At 40.6% G+C, this 22,283-nt stretch overlaps 1 protein-coding gene across 1 annotated transcript in view; it reads left to right on the top strand.

The window, feature by feature from the left end:
• Positions 1-22,283, top strand: part of fam135b (family with sequence similarity 135 member B) — a 409,679-nt gene that overhangs the window by 303,892 nt on the left and 83,504 nt on the right. The window contains exons 11-13 of the mRNA XM_069922246.1: positions 2,577-2,732; positions 5,945-6,018; positions 17,357-17,511. Of these exons, the coding sequence (XP_069778347.1) occupies positions 2,577-2,732; positions 5,945-6,018; positions 17,357-17,511 (385 nt within the window). The remainder of the gene's footprint in view (positions 1-2,576; positions 2,733-5,944; positions 6,019-17,356; positions 17,512-22,283) is intronic.

Raw genomic sequence — 22,283 nt, 5'->3', positions numbered from 1 at the left:
CATGCGCTTTGGAAGATTTTTTTAAAAATTGGGACAAAATTAAAAATACCCAGATGCAAAGGGACGGGAGTCCTCGTGGAGGATTGCCTGAAGGTAAACTTGCAGGTTGAGTCAGTGGTGAAGAAGTCAAATGCAATTCTGGCTTTCTTTTCATGAGGAATAGAATAGAAGAGCAGGGATATGATGTTGAGGCTTTATAAAGCACTGCTGAGTCCTGAGTTGAAACAGTTTTGGGCTCCTCATTTAAGAAAGGATTAATGACATTGGAGCAGTTTCAGAGGAGGTTCACAAAGATGGTTCTGGGAATCAAAGGCATAATATGAGGAATGTTTGACAGCTTTTGGCTTGTACTCATTGGAATTTAGGAGAATGATGTGGGATCTCATTGAAGCAATAGGGATGTTAAAAGGCATGGACAGAGTAGATATAGAATGATTGTTTCCCATGTTGGGAGAGTTTAGAACAAGAGGGCACAATCTCAAGATTGAAAGGTGTCCACTTAGAACAGAGATGCAGAAGGATTTCTTCAGCCATAAGGTGGTAAATCTGTGGAATTTATTGCCACAGGCTGTTGAGGAGGCCAGGTCATTGGGTATATAGGTTCTTCATTAGCCAGGGCTTCAAATGTTATGAGTAGAGAGCCAGGCAGTGGGGCTGAGTGGGAAAATGGATCAGCTCATGATTAAATGGCAGGGCAGACTTGATGGGCTCATTAGCCTATTTCTGTTCCTGTATTATGGTCTTATAATCAATGTATCCAACATTATAGTATGCTATTTTCATTCAAAGAGCACTTGCCAACAGAAGAAGGGAAGGTTCTAGAAGTGCAAGAGAAGAAGATGAGGGCTGTATGAATGGTATGTCCAGACACTAGTGTCAGTGCAAGTGTTCTTTCCCAATTTACATGAATTTCGAACACAGGAAAAGCCTGGGGGCACAGTACAGCACTTGTAAACCTGCTCAGCAGGGAGTGGGTTGCTGGTACCCACCTACTGAACGGACCTAAACCTCCAGCATCCCTCTGACGTAGCAGCCGAACGTGCTGCTTTTATTGCATGGAGAGTCACTAGTGTGCATTAAGCTCGACAGTAGTGACGCTTGATGCATGCCAGTGACACGGGCGGGGGCGGGTTTGACGGCGAGTGATGGCATCGAGTATATGGGGGGAAATCAGCACCTCGCTTGGCGGTGTGATGCCCGCAGATGCCCCTCCCCCCATTGGCACCAACTCTCCGTTAATGTGATTATGTTATAGACTTTTAATAGTCAGTGGGAATTAGAAAAGCAAATTTGCTGAGTGATAGCAAATCAAGAAAAATAAGGTAGTGAAAGGTCATTTTAACTTTCTACACTGACTGGGACATGCCCCCCCCCCCACCAAATCTGTAAACGAAGTAGATATTAGAGTTTGCCAAATGCATTTATGGAAGTTTCCTTAATATATAGAGATCTCAGCTGAAGAGAAATCAACACTGAACCTCCTATTTGAGAATGAGTCAGAACAACTGATGGAAATGCATATAAGGGAACTGTTACGGGGTCTATTATATATTTATATGTCTTTAAAAGAGATAAATTGTGGAGGTTTTGTGTAGGTCGCTTCACAAACAGACATTATTATTTCACAAAAGACTCTGAATCAAAAAACTTTCTTGAACATATACACATTACATACATGTGCGCTTAGAATTAGAAGGGGGTTAAGTTAAGTTAATAGTAATAAGTTAAAATTTGATCCTGTCTTTATGTTTAAAGAAAATTTAAAAAGCAACTTTTGTTTAAGTAACCATTTGTCTTGGTGAATTTCTATTGCTGTTGGTCTCTGGACTTCTAACAGAACACTTTGAACCAAATGATCAGTTGACATTAATTTCAAATAATGATGAAAAGGGATAGTCCTGGTCCTTGGGCTGAGATTTTAAATTGATGGAAATCCAATTTTGATGGAATCGGAAAGGATTGGGCAAGTGTGGATTGGGACAGGTTGTTTTCTGGCAAAGGTGTGCTTGGCAAATGGGAGGCCTTCACAAGTGTATTTCTGAGAAAACAAGAGTTTGTGTTATCAGAATTATAGGCAAGATTAACAGTTACAAGGAACCTTGGTTTTTAAAAGAGATTAAAACCCTGTCCAACAAGTAAAAGGAGTTGCTGAACAGGTACAGGCAGTAAGGAACAAATTAGGAGAAAACACTTAAGAAGGAAACCAGGAAGGTTTCAAAAAAGTGTGAGGTTGTTCTGGTAGACAAGATGAAGGAAAATGCCAAGAGCTGCAGATATAATAAGAGCAAAAATGGTCCTCTTGAAGATCAGAGTGGTCATCCATGTATGGAATTATAAGAGATAGGGAAGATTCTGCTTTGTACTCTCTGCTTTGGAATGAAGAAATTAAGTACCTATGAGGTTATTCACAGGTTATCATGAGGCATTTAATTCATTAATTTGAATCCTGATTTTCATGAGATATTTTCCTGAGCCTCTCTTTCTTCTTAACACTTTTCCATTTAATACACAGGCAACACATTGTGGTTCAATTTGTAAGTATGTGTTTTGTGTGAATTTTTTAAACCTTTTTGCAGATGTGTAGCAGCCCAGATAACGTGGCAGAACAGATCAGCAAGGACCTGTCGCAGCTGTGCTCCTGCCTTGCGGCTCTGTGGAATCAGTTCCGGGATGCCACATTGCTCCAAGCAGATGTAACGGCCTTCTTACGTCAAGACCACCACAGTCTGAGGGTAATGGTGCCACAATTAATTTAACATCAATTTAGGTTTAGTCTTACCACACTTCCGTTCTGTCATCTTATTATGGGAATGATGTGAAAGCTATGAAGAGGGTGCAGAGGAAATTTACCAGAATGTTGCCTGGATTGAAAAATAAGTTTTATGTTAGCAGAGCTCGGGCTTTTCTCTTTGGAGTGAAGAAGGATGAGAGGTGACTTAATAGAAATCGACAAGATTCTGAGACATGTGGATGACATCGGCAGCTTGTTTTTTTTTTCCCCAGGGCAGGAATAACAAACACCAGAGGACATCTGTACAAAGTGAAGGGAGAAAGGTTTAAGGGAGACATCAGGTTAAGTTTTTCACACACAGAGTTGTAGGAGCCTGGAAAGCATTGCCAGCGGTGCTGGTGGAGGCTGGAACAATAGGTGAATTTAAGAGACTCTTAGATAAGCACATGGATGAAAGAAAAATAGGTGGATATGTGTAAGGAGGATTTCAGTTTTTTATTGGTAGGTATATTTGGGTCGTCACAACATCATGGGCCAAAGGGCCTTAACTGTGCTGTCATGTTCCATGTCTTTCCTTTAATTCTTTCCTTTCCATTAGTGACCATCGGGAAAATCCTGTCAGGCCACAAAGCTGCCAGCATGTATGATAGTTATTGTTTTTACGAGAAGCATGGAGTCATCAAGTTTTATAAAATGGAAACACGCCCTTCAGCCCAGCAGGCCTGTGCTCATCAACTTGACTACCTAAGGTCTTCCCATTTTACCGCACTTGGCCCTTAACCTTATAAACCTTTCCTATTCATGTACTGTCTAATTGTTTTTAAAAGTTGCTATCAAAACAACCTCTCCCACTTCCTCTGGCAGCTTGTTCCACGTACCTCTATGCAAAAAGGGTGCCCTTCAGGCCTTATTTTAAATCTTTCCTTCTCACAAATCTATACCTTCAAGCTCTTGTCACCCCTACCTTAGGATAATTCATGCCCGCTAGTCTTGGTAACATTCTCCTGAATGTTTTCTACATTCTTTCCAGTTAGAAATTAATTCCTTCCAACCTTTAATATTTTAAGGAAACAGTCTACCTGAGTACTCAATCAGTTTTCTTCTTGTATCTGCTGCCTAGTTCCTACACTTGATGGTGTGATTTACTTGTGGAAAAATCCTTATCAAATGCAAAACTATTTTTTCTTCCAATGAATTTATTTAGGGAGGAAAGTTTAAGGAGTCATCAGATGTAAGGGGTGGTGGTGCAGGCTTAAACATTTAAGATGGGCATTTAAGGGATTCTTAGACAGGCACATGGATGAAAGAAAAACAGGATTTATTTTCTTTGGTAGGAATATATAGGACGGCTCAACATCGTGGTCCGAAGGCCTTGTTCTGTGCTATAGTGTCCTACATTCTAAGTCATATTTTTCATTTGTAATTGACTGAAATTATGCCAGGGCTTGAATTTAGAAAGAGGAATTTGGATCCAAATGCTGACTAGCCTCTCTCCAGGAGAGCTATGCGTGTGCAGACGTGTTGACGATAGGATTGCATCTTACTGAATGTCCAATATCAGTGAATAGTTTACTAATACTGTACCAATGCTGAAGCTTGTCCACTTGAATCTGTGGTCAGAGTTGAAGTGAAATGTTGTGCAATGAGGAACGGCAATCAAGGTGAAAGGTCTCAACTCAAAACATTACAATTACTTTTTCCCAATGATATTGCTCAACCTACTGAGTTCCTCCAGCAGTTTGTTTGCTGCGCCTGCAGTCTCCTGTGTCCACAGTAACCCCAATGTTACTTCTGGCTGCTGTTTTAGGTCCAACATGGATCACCTCATAACATCATCGACATTGAAAGACATAGATAAAAATTTAGTTCATTTATTAGCATCTCTTAAATTTAAGAATCCATGTGCGATATATGTAATTTGTTAACAGCATATTGGGATATGTCATTAACTAATCTATCATCTAAATCATTAATGATTACATTGAATATTATAATCCTATCAGAAATCTTTGCAGAACACTATTCATCACATGCTATCAATTTGAGAATGAGTCCTTGTTGCTGCTGTCTGCCTCCTGACACACGGGCTCTTCTCAAGCAGAGCCAATGCACTCATTGTAGTTAGCTCAACACTATTACAGCACCAGCGACCAAGGTTCAAATCCAATGCTGCCCGTGTCTGCATGGGTTTTGTCTGGGTGCTCCAGTTTCCTCCCACATTCCAAAGGCATACAGGGTTAGTAGGTTAATTGGCCAAATGGGTGTACTTGGGCGGTATGGCCTCATGAGCCACAAAGGCCTGTTTCCCTGCTGAATTTCTAGATTAAATTAAATTTTAAAAAAATACAGTAATTTCATGAGCTTTAACTATAACCTTCAGAGAATTTCATTAGTTTCTATTTCAAAATCTATGTCATCTATTCAACCTCTTCTTTTTATGACCTTAATCATCTCTTCAAAACATTCAGTTGGTTCGTCCCTCATGACCGACTCCTAACTCACTCTACTCTCAATTGTGGGCTCTAGCTAGTTCTCAGCAACCGTTACTAAATTCACTTCATTAATTCATGGACTCACCTCTGTTTTTAGGTGTAAAAAGTGGTGCCATGGCGATTTGGTTCTTAATCGTGGAAAATCCGAGCTGCCTCATTTTAGCAATGTGGCAGAGAGTGAGATGGTGTTTTTAATCTTTAACTTATTCAAGTTCAGGTTTATTATCATCTGACCAGGTTACTTCGGACCATGGTGCACACATGCATAATACATTTCTCACACGGCACATAATAATTACATGTTTTCATAAAAATGTAACCGAAAATAAATAATCAAATATTCTGGAATAATTCACTCAATTTGATTGACAACAGACCCAAGATTACAGGATACCATTCATCAATCTCACAGCATAATCCAAATGATTGCCCTCACACATGACCCTTGCCCTCACACATGACCCTTGCCCTCACACATGACCCTTGCCCTCACACATGACACTCTGGTGAGTGTCTTTCACCTCTCAGTTATTTTGGCAGCAGAATCATTACACAGGAGTATGAACCACGTATGGAATACCTTTAGCTAACACTTTCTTGAGGAATATTGATGGATCAGGGTCATTATACCACACAATACACTGAAAGATGCATAAAGACAAAAGGTTAAATGCTTCTGAAACTGGAAATAATTGAGATGTGTATTTTTTTTTGTGCACAGGTAAGAAGGTTCTCAGAGGCCTTTTTCTACATGGAGCACCAGAAACAAATGGCACTTACATTCCAGGAACACATGTGAGTCCAATTGTAAATTTATTATCAGTAGCTACTTTTTTATTAGGCACATTTTACTTGTTAAATCCTCAGTTAATTTTGTTCTACATGTAGGAAACATTGTGGTGACATGTTTCTATGCTTTGATCCAAACTATTAGCTAACAGGCAGACTTCTGAGAAGATTAATGGAAATTAATTGCTGACTTTCTAACTTCGTAGTGGCAAAAGACTGGGAAAACAGTTGCCCTCTTGAGTACAAAAGATCAAAGAGTCATTTACCCCTTCCACTCTCTTTCTGTGTTTCGGGCATGGCTGATGAGTGCCACATGAGATCTGGACACTCTGCCATCAGGTGACAATTGGTGACTGATGGGTTGGCTGGGTGATGCCTTTGGGATGTTGTACACTCTGTTCTGATTTGCACTCGGCCTCGATTTGTTGTCCTACAAAGTCAAGACGCTCAGTGCTCCTTCTCCAGTTTGAGTGGTTGCTGAGCACAGATTGCTCTGAACTTCAGTGAGAATATTAACATTTTTTTTTCAAGGAGGCTTTGCTACATCCTCCTGGAGACTTCTTTCCATTGGATATAGAAAAGCACCGTTTGAGCCCACAATGCCATTCTCCACATCTATCTAATGCTTCTTTTCCTCACAGCCCATAATTTTCCATTTTTATTACGTCCATGCCTATCTAAAAGTCTTTTAAACGTCCCTTTTGTACCAACCTCTGCCTCCACCCCAACCATTCCAGGTACCCACCACTCTTTTGTAAAAAAAACCTACCACTAACATCACCCCTAAATTTTCCTCCACAATCCTTAAACAGATGCCCTCTGATATTGGTCATTTTCATGCTGGGAAAAAGGTGCTGGCTCTCCATCCAGAATCTGTCTCTAATAATCATATATACCTCAATTAAGTCATCTCTCATCCTCTGTCATTCCATATAGAAAAGACCTAGCTTGCTCATAAGACATGTTCTCAAATCCACACAGCATCCTGGTGAAATGATGGAGCTCAGAGTAGAATTTGTTTAGTGGAATGTCTCTAGTCTTCAAAGAATACTTTCCTTCGTTAGTTGAAAGTTGGATTGACACATTGGAAACAGTACTGAATTCTATCATCAATGTGTTAAAAAAGGATAGAAAATTATCCACGTTTTTCCAGAAACTTGTTTGCTGCAAAACCATGTCTTTTGGTTAGCTGGAAAAAATAAAACACTTCATAATCTTGGTTCACACCAAAACCTGTTCAAGTATTCTCTTTTTAAACACACCTCAAAACTAGTCCGTCTCTGGTCAACAAGGATGAAGTACTATCACTTACTTCCAAGCTTCTCAGTCTCACTACAACACAGAAATGCTGGAGGAACACAGCTAGTCTCATAGTGTATACAGGAGTTAGATACATTACCAATGTTTCAGTATGATTGAAAAAATACAGGCGTCTAAATTAAAAAGCTGGGGAAACAAAGGAGGAAGAATGGGAGGGGGAGGAGTACAGACCAAAGGTGTTAATTGGAAATGTTAAAAGGGAAGGTGAGAATTGATTTTGGCTTAGTTAAAGGAGACGGGAGAAAAAGGGGAGAGAGAAAAACAGAGCTAGAGGAAAGGAGACAGGGAAGTATTGAACTGCACGTTTCACAAGCATTTCTACGACTGATTCCACCCGCATTGAATTCGGCCATCGTTATGGATGAAGATCTACCGGGACCAATGCCTGAAGAGGGCGCACAAAATCAGTGAAGCGGTGCGGACTCGTAAGGCCAACATGGCCTGTTTCCGCTCCGTAAATGGTTATATAAATGGTTATGTGATTGTGGTGGGGGGTGGGGGGGGGAATTTAACAGAAAACAGAGAAGGCAATGTTAATGCCATCCTGTTGGAGAGTGACCAGATGGAAGATGAGGAGTTGTTCCTCCAATTAGTGGGCAGTCTCAATGTGGCAATACATGAGACCATGGACGCAAACTGGGAGATTGCTTTGTTGAGCACCTCAGCTCTGTGGATCTCCCAGTGGTCACCCACTTAAATTCCCTACCCTATTCCCTTTGCTGAAATGCCTATCCATGGTCTCATGCACTGCCAGACTTGAGTTCAGCCGCAAATTGGAGGAGCCACACCTCATCCTCCATCTGGACTGCATTTTGACGACACTCACAACCTCTTCAGACTTTCCTATTTCACTCAGTACGACAATTCTTATTATTGCTCATGTCCTAGGTTTGACGGACTTTGTTTTTCTTGTCGACCATTGGTCTCTGGAGTTGTCACTGCCAATCATACTTGATGCTTCTTCTTTTATATGTTTTTATGACAAAATAGTGGGGCTTTTCAAACCCCAACTGAGCCAATAAAATGCAGAGTAGCATGGAATTGACTGCTCTCAAAAAAATTCCCAACTGGATCTTATGACCAATTCTTCCCAGGTAGATACTTCACCAATTTAACCTGGGCCTCTGGTTATCTCTGTTTCCATAGGAACAGCAAGCTCTTCTGACTGTTTCAGGTTTTGGATGCCATCAAAGCCAGGTTATTCCTGACTGAAAATAATTAGTCTAAAATAATTAGTCTAATAAATAGTCTGAAAATAATTAGTCTAAAATAATTAGTCAAATAAATAGTCTGAAAATAATTTTTTAAATCTCATGAGGGTCTTATTTCAATCCGAATTTCACAGTTTACCTAACGCAAGTGGCTTCTCAAAACAATTTATAATTCAGAATTCAATCAAATGGTGGCGAAATCTTTCTAATTTAGTTGTTATCCATTGTCTCAGAGATCTACACAAATCATTAATTATTCTCACATGGGGCCTTGTTCAAACTGAAAACATGGTCCAAACTTCTATTTAATGATGGTTATGAGTCATATCTATTCCTGTACTCACAATCACTTGTTGCTCAGGTGTTGACATTATTTTATGGAGGCTTAGTTGTTTCCACATGAGTCCACTCATGGTCTTGTAGTCTGAGTCTGAGTCAATTGTCAGGTAGACAGAGAGTCACCACTTTGTCCAGCGCCTCTCACAGAAACCTACAGCACCTGGTGTTCCTAGGTAGTCACCCCTCCAAGTATTGACCTGGCCTGAGTCTGCTTGGCTTCCGAGATCGGATAATCTCAGGGGTACTCACGCTATTAGACTTCACAGTGAATCACAGTGTTTGCAGATATTCTTCCTTTCTGCTTTTATTTTATTTTTATTCAAGCTCCTGTCAACTTTAAATTAAACAGTGTAACTAGTTTTTAATAATGTTCCAAGACGTGTATCCCATTGTCAATCATTCCCTTTATTTTAATTTAAAATCATTACAAATATTGATGTTAAATCTCAGACCCCTTCAGGTATAGTTTATCTTTTTTTTTGAATGCCTTCTTCAACCTTGTGCTCTGCGCGAAATAAAGAGATTTACAAAGTGTTGCCCACTGAAAGATACCAGAACCTTTTTTTGTTGTGGAGACACGACATCAGCCAGGCTTCATGGGCCTGATTAATGTCCTGAGAGTATTCTGCTGGAGCATATATGGACTGTGAAGTCAGAACATACACAGGCCAGCCTGGTTCATCAGTAGGATGTGAACGGGGGTGGTAATAGCAAGGAGAGGTTCTGAAAAACCTTTGATGCCATTATATGCTCACAAGGTAAAATTTGCATTTTATGGGAACATCAGGGAAAATATGGGAAATAACCTATCCAGCTAAACATTCCTTCCAAGTGAGGGGTTATTAGTGCTCCTGATACACCCTCCACTAGTTTCCAACCACTTTAATTCCACAGACCATGGACACCACTGTCCATTGACTCGTGTGCTGCTAAATTGAGGCCACATACAGATTAAAGTAAACAGCTCCTTGGATTCCATCTCCAACCATAAGATATCAAAATCACCTTCTCCACTTTCCCTTAACCCCCTAGTCTGGTCTCTCTTGCCCTAAATCTGTTCAAGGTCACATTGTTTTTGTCTTTTATCACCCTCCCTCTGTTTTTCACCTTCATCTAACATATTTCCTCCATTTTTCAGCTTCCTCTCTTTGTTTTTCAGCTTCGTCTACCTCATATTTTTCTCCATTTCTCTCTTTCTTCTTCCACTCTCAATTTCTCCAATTCCAATTGCAATTCAATAGATCTTTCCTCTGGAAAATGTTCTAAGTCCTGCTCAACAAATTTTTCCTCACTTATATAATATTTCACTATAATCCTTTGTATTTGTATTTTCCTCATCCAATGCTTGACTTCAGTCGGCTTTAATGCCTTAGAAATAACCATCAGTTCCACTTTTCTCTTGCTCTGCAGCTCTGCAGGTGATGGTTGTGACAAAAATGTACTAACATAGCTGGTGTTTTCCACGCACATGAGCTTTAAATTAGCTTGGAAAAACCATTGAACTAATAAATCACAAAAACTCCTAAAGTTTAAGATCCCAAAACTCCAATTTTCAATCCGAAAAGTTGAGTCCCCAAATGTTACGAGCCCAGAGGACCCATAAACCCAGCAGCAATAGAAATTCACCAAGACAAATGATTACTTAAACAAAATTTGCTTTTAATTATCTTTAAACATGAAAACAGGATCAAACTTTAACTTATTATTATTAATTTAATTAACCTAACTTAACCCCCTTCTAATTATAAGCACATGTGTATGTAATGTGTGTATGTAAGTTCAGGAAAGTTCTTTGATTCACAGTCCAATCTCACTTCTCACTCCTCTAAGTTTACTGGTTGCAGGCAATTCTTATACTGTGCACAAAATTTAATATCTATGAAGTTCACCAGGCTTTGGTGCTTGAAAGGTAAATGGTTACCATTCAGGAAGGTTCTTGTCAGTTTTCAGAGAGAGACTTGTTGCTCTTTGGACACAAACTGATTTCTTCTGATCAGCCAGTTCAGTGTCTTGTTGATGAAACTTTCCCCATCAAGGTTTTCCAGATGATAACCCCTTTCTTTAAGGTCACCACAGTGTTCCTTTTTGTTTTCCTTATTTCAAGTGAAACATTATGCAGTCAGTCCTATTCTCTTGTATGGACCACAAGGAGTTTAACCAGGCTGAACTAAGATCTCATAACCCATCTTCAAAATGGGTTTTTTTCCACAAGCTTGCCAGCTTGTCCTGTTCCAGTCCCAGCTGCTGCTGCTGAACTGTAGACCTGAATTTTCTCTCTCTCTCTCTCTCACACACACACACACACACACACACACACATTCAGACAAAACCACATGACTCTCTTAGAATAGCCACTGCATTCAGATTGACTGCGGCTCCAGACTAATCTTCAGAGTTTGTTCATCTGTTGCTTTCCAAAACAATAATGAATTACTCCATAGCATGTCCAATTAACACCTCTTTGTAAAGTCTCTATAGGCATTCTTCAAAGGTTTTGCAAAGGCACTCGGTGCCTGGACTGTCTGGCTTGAGCAGAGCTCTGGCATTTTAAATGAGATCTGTTTTGAAGTGTTTGTATCTGTGTGGACCTAACTAAAAAAACCTGCCACAATTTATTTCCTTTAAAACTTATCTATATACAATATAAAATATAACATAATCCATCACACTAGATCATATATTCCATTAATAAATTTCAATTGAGCAGCTTTATAATAATTTTGAAAATGTGGAAGATACAGACCTCCTAATTCAAATTTCCAAGTTAATTTCTCTAAAGTTACTCTTACCATTTCACCTTTCCCCAAAAACTTCCCAATTATTAAATTTAAATCCTTGGGAAAATATGTAATTCACTCTGCCTACTAAAGTTATAGGTAAATCATTCCATCTATTCAAATCTTCTTTAATTTTATTAAGTAATGGTAAATAACTTGTATAAATTATTTAAATTTTTATATATTTTTAATACTCAAGTATTTAATTCCATTATCTGACCATTTAAATAGAACATTTCTTTTTGCATTGAGTATAATCTCCCTCAACCAATTAATCTTATAACCTGATAATTCACCAGATTCATTTAATCTCATATGCAACAAATGCAAAGAATTTTCAGGATCTGTCAAATAAATCAAAACATCAGCAAATAAATTAATCTTAAAGTCATCAGAATTAACCTTAATTCCTTTAATAGTTATATCTTGTCTAATAATAGATTAACCTTCTGGATAATTTTAGCTGATTACTGCAAATCTTCCAATTTTCACTCGGGCTGATTCAATACTTCTACTAAATATATATTCTGAGTGTATTTAGGTCAATGAAATGGAAACATTTGGTTATAAAAAGAGAATGAATTATCATTGATTCTGCCCCATGATTTAAAAAAAAAACATATGTGCATGCTTTAATTGAAATTAGTAGGTGCCCTTGCATCGCCCCCCACTCTCAATAAACAAATTTTTAAAATCCAACTTGATTGTTTTGTTGAGGGTTTCACTCATAGGTGCAGAAATAGGCAATCCAGCCCATGGAGTCTGTCCCTCCATTTAATCATGATTCCATCCATCTTCCTACTCAGCCCCACTGCCTGGCCTTCTTCCCATAACCTGGCTAATCAAGAATCTATCAATCTCTGCCTTAAATATACCCAATGACCTGTCCTCCACAACCCCCTGCACAGTGCTGCTGGAGCCTACAGAAGCGCTGCTCTGGCACATCACTGAGCCACTTTGGGGCCGCTCTGGCACCCCATGGACCCGCTCGGTGCAGTGGCTCCCACCACCCTTCCTCCCTACCCCACCCTCCCCCGCTGGACACTATTCTGGGCATATCTGTTTCGTCCATGACCAGTCATCCTATGTTCATAGTCCTACGGTTTGCTGTCAATTATGCAATGCTAAATGCAACATGTCTCGCAAGACCTCCTTCCTGATCGCCAGTTTGGTGAACTCTGGCACCTAAAAAACTAGCACTGCCGCTTTGCCCCTGTGACAACAAATTGCATAGATTTATCACCTTCTGCCTGAAGAAATTCCTCTGCATCTCTGTTCTAATTGGTCACCCTTCATTCCTGAAATTATGTCTTCTTTTCCTAAACTCTCCCACCATGGGAAACAACCTTTCCACATCTACTCTGTGTACACCATTCAAGATTTGAAATGTTTCAATAAAATTCCTTCCCACCACCCCCTCCAATTCTCCTAAATTCCAATAAGTACAGGCCAAGAGCTACCAAACGCTCCTCATAAGATAACCCTTTCATTCCTGGAATCATCCCCGTGAACCTCCTCTGAACCCTCTCCAGTGTTAGCACATCTTTCTTAAATGAGGAGACCAAATCTGCTCACATGCATGCAGTAAAATAATCTTTAGGTAGTTCTTATTATCTATTGGAGGGAAAAAAAACACCTTGTCACATTAACTCAGCAGGTCAAGTAAAAAAAATTGTCGATATTTCATTCTCTTTAAGTCAGAGATGTCAGCCTTTATTTTCTTCCACTGATGCTACTCAATGCACTGAGTTGTTCCATCAAAATGTTATTTTTGCTCCAGATTCTGTCACTTGCAGTCTTATCTCCTGCATGGGTTGCAGATTGACGCACAGAATTAATGGTCAGTTCTGGCTGGCACCAGTGCCCTTCATAAAGGCAGTGTTCCTGGTTTTTCTTGAGAGGATTACATTGCACACTTAAGTGAGTCATCTAGTTGGACAGTGTGCAACAAGCCAATGAACATTTAGTATGAGGTTCCTCTGCTGGAAAGTTCAGGGGCACATAACCTCTCTAAGTGGTAACCTCTCATTGAGATCATGGTTTAGGAAATCAGTAATGTGGGAGGAGGTGGAGGGCAGAGGGGGCCGTCATGGAAGAGTAGAAAAAGTCAGAATGGTCTGACTGAAATTGATAAGAGCTCATCAGACCAGAAAAAGTGAATGAGCTTTTGCTGTTGAGGCAATGCAGAAGATCAGGTCCAGGGTCAGGTAAGCCCTTAGAAGGGGTCTGGGCAATAACTGGAAGATTGGCCTGCAGATTGATGGTGAGGTCAAACTAGGTGGGTCAGGGCAGTAACTTTGAAGGAGGAATGAGGAGGATCATCCAGCAGTTTAGTAGAGGGGTCAGTTGAGGATAGGGCAATAAGGACTGGAGGATATCGCCCCTGTGTGTGATCATTTGGCAGGGTCGGGCAAAGTTTGTAAACTGAAGAGAGGGTGAAGATCTCAACAGAAGTAAGTTTAACCGAATCAGTAAGTTAAACTGACTCGGGTGGAACCTACCCAAGAAGAGTTCACAAAACCAGACACTGCTGTGAAGCAGACTTTACAATTCTCACAGAAGCCTGATTCTGCACGTAGCATCAGTGTGACAAATAACAAGGGCTCTGAGGAAAAGAGAGGACTTTGCACAATAGGCATGAAATTTGTATTTTCCCTCTACTTTCAATTTTTATTTTATCTGAATGGCGCTGTTCACCAAAAAAAGTGCATCCAGTTTCGAGGCAATTTGGTTGTAAAAAAATATATATTGTGCAACTATAAAGAAAAGGCAAGCTTGCAATTATGTGACAACTTTCCCTATCTCAAATTTAAGTTCAAATTTATTGTCAGTACCAACATAACACCACATGCTACCCTGAGATACTTTTTCCTGTGGGCCATGCGGAATTCTACTGATCAGTTGTGCAAACTGTACTCAGTAAAAAGATATGAAAACAAAAGAGAGAAATGTAAACAAAGAAAGAAATGTAGCCAAACTGATGATGCAACTATAGAAAAAAGAATCAGTAATAATTAATATGCAAAGTACAGGTCCTTAAACAATTCTCTGCTGGAGGCTTTTGTTTAGGAATCTGATGGTGGAGGGTGACATTTGTTCCTGAATTTGGTGGTGCAAGCCTTATGGCACCTATGCCTCTTTCCTGATGGCAGCAGCAAGAACAGAACCTGTCTTGGGTCCTGTGGATCCTTTATGATTGTTGCTGCTCTCCGATAGCTGTGTTCCATATATATTTTCTCGATGGTGGGAAGACTTTTATCTCTGATGTACTGGGCTGTGTACCTTTTGCAGGGCTTTTTGCTCAGAAGAATCAGTGCCCCAATACCAGGTCTTGTCAGTCAGCACACTTCCACTCCACATCTGCAGAAGTTTTCCAAGGATTACAAGGTCATACAGAACCTCTGCAAACACTTGAGAAAGTAGAGGCGTTGACATGCTTTCTTCATGATGAAATTAGTATGTGGATCCAGGAAAGGTCCTCCGAGATGCTGATTCCCAGAAGTTTAAGTTTGCTCACCTTCCCTGGCTCTGATCCCCCACTGATCACTGGATCATACACCTTCCTAAAGTCCACAATCAGCTCCTTGGTTTTGGCGTAAATGAGTACGAGGTTGTTGTTGGTGCACCATTCAGCCAAGTTTTCAATCTCCCTCCTGTATACTGACTCCGCCAGTTTTTCTTCACTCCACTACTATGGTATCATCAGCGAATATGTAAATGATGTTGCCGTACAAAGCCATGCTGTCATGAGTGTAATACAAGTAGAGCAGGGGTGAAGTGTGCAGGCCTGTGGTGGTCCGGTGTTCAGTGTAATAGACATTGTGGAGGAGGTGTTCTTACCAATCTGCACTGAGTGGTGTCTGGGTGTGAGGAAATCCACAATCCATATACACAGTGGGGAACTGAGGTCCAGATTTTGTAACTTTTGATCAGTTTTGAACAGAAGATGGAGTTAAATGCGAACAGTAGTTGATAAAGAGCATCCTGATATACACATCTTTGCAATTCAGGTTTTCCACATTTTTGGGAAGATCCAGTGAGATCAGCCATAGACCTGTTGCTGTGGCAGTATCATATTGGGATGGATCCATATCGCTGCTCAGACAGGAGCTAATATGTTTCAACAGCAGACTCTCCAAACACTTCATCACTGCTGATATGAGGGCCTCTGGTTGGTAGTAATTTGGGCAGGTTACCACACTCTTCTTGGGGACCGATATGATTGGGGCCTTTTTGAAAGATGTGGGTATTACACCCTGTCAGAGTGGAGGTTGAAGATATCTCTGAAAATTGTCATTGTATATGGGCAATCCCATAAACAATGAGAAATTCGAGGGTCTCGGTAGATGAGGCAGCATCCATGAAATGGGCAGTCAACATTTTAAGTCAGGACCATTTATCAGATGATTACTGGTAAAATAAATGAACCTATGAGATAAGATGACCAAAGCCTGTATGTGGACATAGACACAACCAAGTGTTGAAATCACCGCTTTAAATTCTGTTACTGAGAAAAGGCCAATTGCTACAGTCAACCTCTAAAGGATGAAGATTAGAAAGCGTGCTGATAATCCATGAGACAAGTTAACAGGACTATTTAGCTCTTTGGTTTGGTTCTGTCATGAACTGAGATTTTGGTTGATTGTAACAGTAGTCTACATTTCAGCTTGTCTTCATATTTAACTGAGAATGAATAACTCCTTATCCGTCATCATTATTGGGAAATGAGTTTACCAGAGGGTATCAACAGGCCAAAGTAGTGGATGACCTTCTCAAGGACAACTATGTTTGGCCAATGAATACTGGCCTTGTCAATTATAGCTAAAGCTATTACAGTGCCACTGACCTGTGAGGAGATTCTACATACTCTCCCTGACCTGTGTGGGTTTTCCCCAGTTGCTCCAGTTTCTTCCCATCCTTTGAAAACCTTTGGTGTTGGCTGGTTAATTGGTTGTAATTTGGTAGCATGGATTTCATGGGTTGGACTTGTCTTCTATACTGTGCTCTATCATTAAAATATAAATTAATCCAGACAAAATACCATTGTTTAACAGAAATTCATTGATCTCAGATTTTGAATTAACAATTGACACATAATTGGTTGAGTTTTTGATCCATAGTGCCACAAACCTTGGTATTCTTTCAACCTGTCCTTCTATTGCTCTGTTTATCATTAAGGCAAACTCTTAGTTGATAGTAATTTATCTGGATTTGCTTATCATCAATGAGCTAAAAAGGTGCCATTGATGGGGTTTTTGCAGGAATGTAAGTGTGCATTCATTCAAGAGCTGAAAGGAATCAGACTGATTTTCCAGTTCCTAGATGGTTCATGGTTGAGACTTTAGGATGAATGTGAAAGCTGTCACTTGCAAGAACCTATCCTACCTGTTTAGTATCAATCACTTTATTTTGAAACATGCATGTCCACATTTACATCACATCTAATTTTTTATTAACTTTGGAGAATAAGCATGGTAACCATTCCTTCCAGCCCACAAGCCTATACCACCCAAATACACCAATGAACTTACTAATTTTTAGAGGGCGACCAGAACACCCACAGAAAACCCACACAGACATGGAGAATATTCAAACTCCTTACATTCAGTGCCAGATTCAAACCCTGGTTGCTGGGGCTGAAATAGCCCCACCATTCCAAGAGATGTAAATGCTCTAAATCATTGTTTATGCTTTCAGAATCCAAAGTCACAGCCAGATTGCAGCAGCTGTCAGAAATTCATCCTACCTCACCAGCATGCCTCCATTGCCCATTGAGTGTCTGGACATAGATGGAGACTGGAGTAATCTTCCCATTATTTTTGAAGACCGATATGAAGAATCCATTTCAAAAGGTTTGTCATGTTTCCATTATTTCATTTAAGAGAATTAAATTGTTGCTCAAAATTTGGTGATTGATATATTACATAATTTTTTATGTACTTTGTGTACTGTTACAGGGTCCAGAGGACCCCAAAAACCAGAAGCAATAGATATGCACCACAACACAGGGTTACTTAAACAAAAGTAGTTTTTAATTATAATTATATTTGAACAAGAAAACAGAATTAAACTTTAACTTATTACTATCAACTTACTTAACCTACTTAATCCCCCCTCTAATACTAAGCGCAGGTATGTGTAATGTGTATGTAGGCTTAGAAAAGTTCTTTCGATCACAGTCCAATCTCATGGGTTACAGGCATTTCTTGTACTGTGCATAGAAGTTAGCATTAATAAAGATCACCAGTCTTTGGTGCTTAACAGTCAAATGGTTAGCATTCAGGAGAGTTCTTGCTGGTTTTCAGAGAGAGATTCCTTTTCCAGGACATCTGCAACTGATTCCTTCTCAATCAGTCTTGCTGATGAAACTTGCCCCCTTCAGGGTTCTCCAGATGATCCTCATTTTTCAGGTCACCTTTCAGACAGCTCGTCTTCTCCTTTAACCAGGCAGTCTTCCAATGTTTGCCAGCTTCTCCCTCTGGAACCGATTTCTGTGTCTCTCCTTCTCTCTCTGCTCCACACCCTTGCTCTCTGAGAGCAAAACTGTTCTTTCTGCCTGACATGCACTCCCAGGCAGCCGTATGCTGCAACTTTGTTGCTCTTTTTGCAAAAAGCACTCTGCAAAAGTCCTGCAAATATTCTGTGCTTTAAAATGTTTGTGTGCAACCTGCTCTAACAATTCCTTCCCAAAACACCTCTAAATTCTCTGTCACAGTACCTTCTAATGTAACAAACATTATAACATAACATAACATAACAATTACAGCATGGAAACAGGCCATTAGGCCCTTCTAGTCCGCACCGAACCAAACACCCCTCTCTAGTCCCACCTCCCTGCACAATGCCCATAACTCTCCATCTTCTTCTGATCCATATACCTGTACAACCTTTTCTTAAATAATACAATTGACTCCGCCGCCACTATTTCTCCCGGAAGCTCATTCCACACGGCTACCACTCTCTGAGTAAAGAAGTTCCCCCTCATGTTACCTCTAAACCTCTGCCTCTTAATTCTTAACTCATGTCCTCTTGTTTTAATATTTCCTCCTCTTAACGGAAATAGTCTATCCACATCCACTCTGTCTATCCCTTTCATAATCTTAAATACTTCTATCAAATCCCCTCTCAACCTTCTACGCTCCAAAGAATAAAGACCTTAATCTGTCCAATCTCTCCCTATACTCTAGATGCTTAAACCCAGGTAACATTCTGGTAAACCTTCTCTGCACTCTCTCCACTCTGTCTATATCCTTCCTATAATTAGGCGACCAGAACTGCACACAGAGCATAGCATACAGTCTCCTACACTGAATTTGGATTTAGATGTAAAGTATTAGATAACCTGCTGAAGGGTTGACAAATTATAATATTTTCTCCCGATGGCAGTTTGTGACAATGGGAGCTCAAATCACATCTCAGAAAAGATAGGAGACTGTGGTGCACAGCATGAGGAAGCTTGTACACTGCAGCTTAGAAAACAGTTTAATTGGTAGTTGAACTAGCTAGTCCTCAGGGATGGAGTACTGACTGTTGGTTTTGGTTCTAGAGCAGAAGGAATTTACAAGGTGCATTACAGGGAGCAACTACTTTCTCTTCGAGCTTAATTCTAATCCATTGCAGAGAAATGACTGGTCATGAAAATTGTATTAAGCATGTTAATGTCGTGTGATGTGTGAATTGTTTTGGTCTGAAAATGTGCCGTGATGAAATCTATTCATCACTCTGTATGGAGTCAAATATTATATTTGTTTCCTTTTGGAAAATTGGGAGGGGGGGGACATGCAAGGCAACATTTTTAATTGTGCGTGCAGGTGCAAATAACAAGGGAATATTTACCACCATTAAAATCCCACCTCCCCAATCATGACCCAAATATAATCTGTCTTGGTTTCATGTAGTGAAGATGAACTCCAAAATATTCTAATGTGGAATTCACTTACAGAGGAGATTATCGATTTTGAACCTGCACAAACCAGGAATATAAAAGATAGTAAAATGACTTTTTTCTGATAAGTTCCAAGGTGACAATGCAGTAGAGGTGTTAAGGTTTTGATGTAGTAAATCATTAACTTTGTTAAACTGGAATGTAGAAGTTGCCAAACAATTATCCTTAATTATCTGTTCATTTTGTCCAGTGGTTTGCAAACATTTTCTTTCCACTCACATACCACTTTGAGTTCCCCATGCCATCGGTGCTCTGTGATTAATAAGGGATTGCTTAAGGTGGGATGAGAGCGGGAAGAAAAAGTTTGAAAACCACTGTTTTAATTCTATCCTAATTGACTTGTTGTGTGCTCGGTTTCATAACTCCAAAGGAAATGGCCCCAAGACAATATATTTTGCTCAAGCAAAATATTTCAGAAGCAATTGGGTCGAGAGCAGCGCTACTCAACCTTTTTTCCCCACTCATATATCACTTTAAGTAATCCCTTACTAATCACAGAGCATCTATGGCATAGGGATTAATTAAGGCAGTGTAGCGACTGCTACGGCAGTGCTATGGAGTAAAGATACGCCCACACAGTGTGAGGGTGGACAAAAGAGTGAGTTCATTGATTTGAATCTGCTGCATTTCCGTGCTGGCCCATCCTCTTCTGGTGACATACCCACTGGTTTCCAGAAGTGACGTCACAGCGTAGTGGTGTCACTCTCTGGCCGACAGGGCGCTATTTGGAAGTGGAGGGCAGCTGAGCCCGCACATGTCGCTAGGTCCAGGCTCCTTCTGAACAGCAAAGGGGAGCCCGCACCATCTTGGACCGGCCACGTGTTGCAGTGATACGGGTCATTTACTCGTGGTGTCACTCGGCCCACTACACCACCCGCCCCAGAATGGCCACCACACTCTGAGCAGTCTGACTTACATTCTTCGGATGGTCTACCTCTGTGTTTAACTCAGGGTTCTGGAGCCGGCATTTCAGAGTCCAGGTGAGCGACTTTGAGGCGGTCGACTGTGAATCTGTCCTGTCGGCAGCCAAAGTCCAATGTGAAAAACATGCCGTCCTTCCACAGTCCTTTGAAATGGCCTTTGTACGAGCACTGTAGGGGGGTCCCTTGTTGTCCTCTGCATAGGAAAACATAGTGGGTGGACTGCAGATCCACTGGGACATAGCTGGGTGGTGAACCGTGGTTAGATGGTGGTGGGTGGGGGGGGGGCTTGTCTGCCCATCTATTCTCTCAGCTTGTGCAGGACGTCTAATGTGCTCATCTGTGGGCCGGGGGTGTTGAAGTGTGGATCCGCTGGAATGGAGAGCGGTGCGCCGTATACCATCTCTAGGGAGGATGCTGGTTGGTCCTCCGTCGGTGCCATGCGGATCCTGAGCAGTACCCATGGGAGCTCATCCATCAGTTAAGGCTGGTCAGTCTGGCTTTCAACGCGGCCTTCAGGTGGCAGTGGAATCATTCGACCCAGTCTGTTAGGCTATAACAAAGCATCTTTCAGCTGCTCCCATCAGGGAAGAGATACAGGAGTAACAGAGCCAGCAGTACCAGGCTGGGGAACAGCTTCTTCCCACGGGCAGTGAGAATGCTGAACGAACAAAGGAACTGCGAACACTAACCACCATCGGAGACTCCATTATTCATGAAACAATATTTGTATAGATGAATACTTGTCCTGTATGTATATTGTTTGTCTGTATGTGGGTTATGTCGGGTTCTATTTCTGTGGACTGGAGAACGCCGTTTTGTCAGGTTGTACTTGTGCAATCAGAGGACAATAAACTTGATGTGAAAATTGAGATGAAAGAGCTACAGATGCTGGAACAATGAGAGGGAGAGACTCAGTTTATCATGTCTGACCCACTGAGACCATCCAGTTCCTCAAAATTGGGATGATATTTAAATTATATTGAAGACTAGTTGCCCTCTGCAGCCATCTAGTGGTGCAGATACCAATAGAACCCTTCATACTTCAAAATTAAACACTCTTACCTGTGAGGTTTACAGCACTGATCAGTCCAAAATATATCTCAATGCTCTGCTGCCTCTTTGGTGTGTATTCTCATTTCATCTAAATATTTTTAATCTTTTGCAGAGTAAAGCTATTGCATCTGCCTCAGTTACACATTGTGATTAAGGATTCTGTTCCCCTGCAGTTATATTACATAAAATAATGCCAAATGAATGGTTCTGACATTTTCTTTCTTTCTGCTCTTCTAAACCTTACTTTAATTAAATGGGCTAACACTTCGTCAATGGGAAGTGTATGCTTGAATCCCTTAGGTCAAGCTAAGGCAGTAAACAGAAATTCCGGGTGAACTGATGGGGAAGCCGGGTTAACCTAGCAATTATTGCTAGTAACTCAGGTTGGAAACTGATGCTGTCTGAAAGGAGTTTGTGCATTCTCCCTGTGCCCAAGTGAGTTTGGGTTAGGGTCCACCAGATTTTTCTCCCTTGTTCCAAGGACATACGGGGTTTGTAGGTTAACTGATTACATGCATAAATTTGAGCAAGCTGGATGGGCCAGTTACTGTTTTGTATCTTCAAATTAAATCAACTCAGCGAATCAAGCAGCACCTGTGGCCTGTTAATATTTTGCATCAATAACCCTTCCTCAGAATTGTAAAAGTTTCTGGAGTTTTCCAAGCAGAACCTTTTCACATACAATTCGTTCTCCCATCCCATC

Source organism: Narcine bancroftii, chromosome 2 (genome assembly GCF_036971445.1).
Source record: "Narcine bancroftii isolate sNarBan1 chromosome 2, sNarBan1.hap1, whole genome shotgun sequence".
Classification (NCBI taxonomy): domain Eukaryota; kingdom Metazoa; phylum Chordata; class Chondrichthyes; order Torpediniformes; family Narcinidae; genus Narcine; species Narcine bancroftii.
The sequence above is the reverse complement of the archived record's forward strand: the minus strand, read 5'-3'. Positions and strand labels throughout refer to the sequence as shown.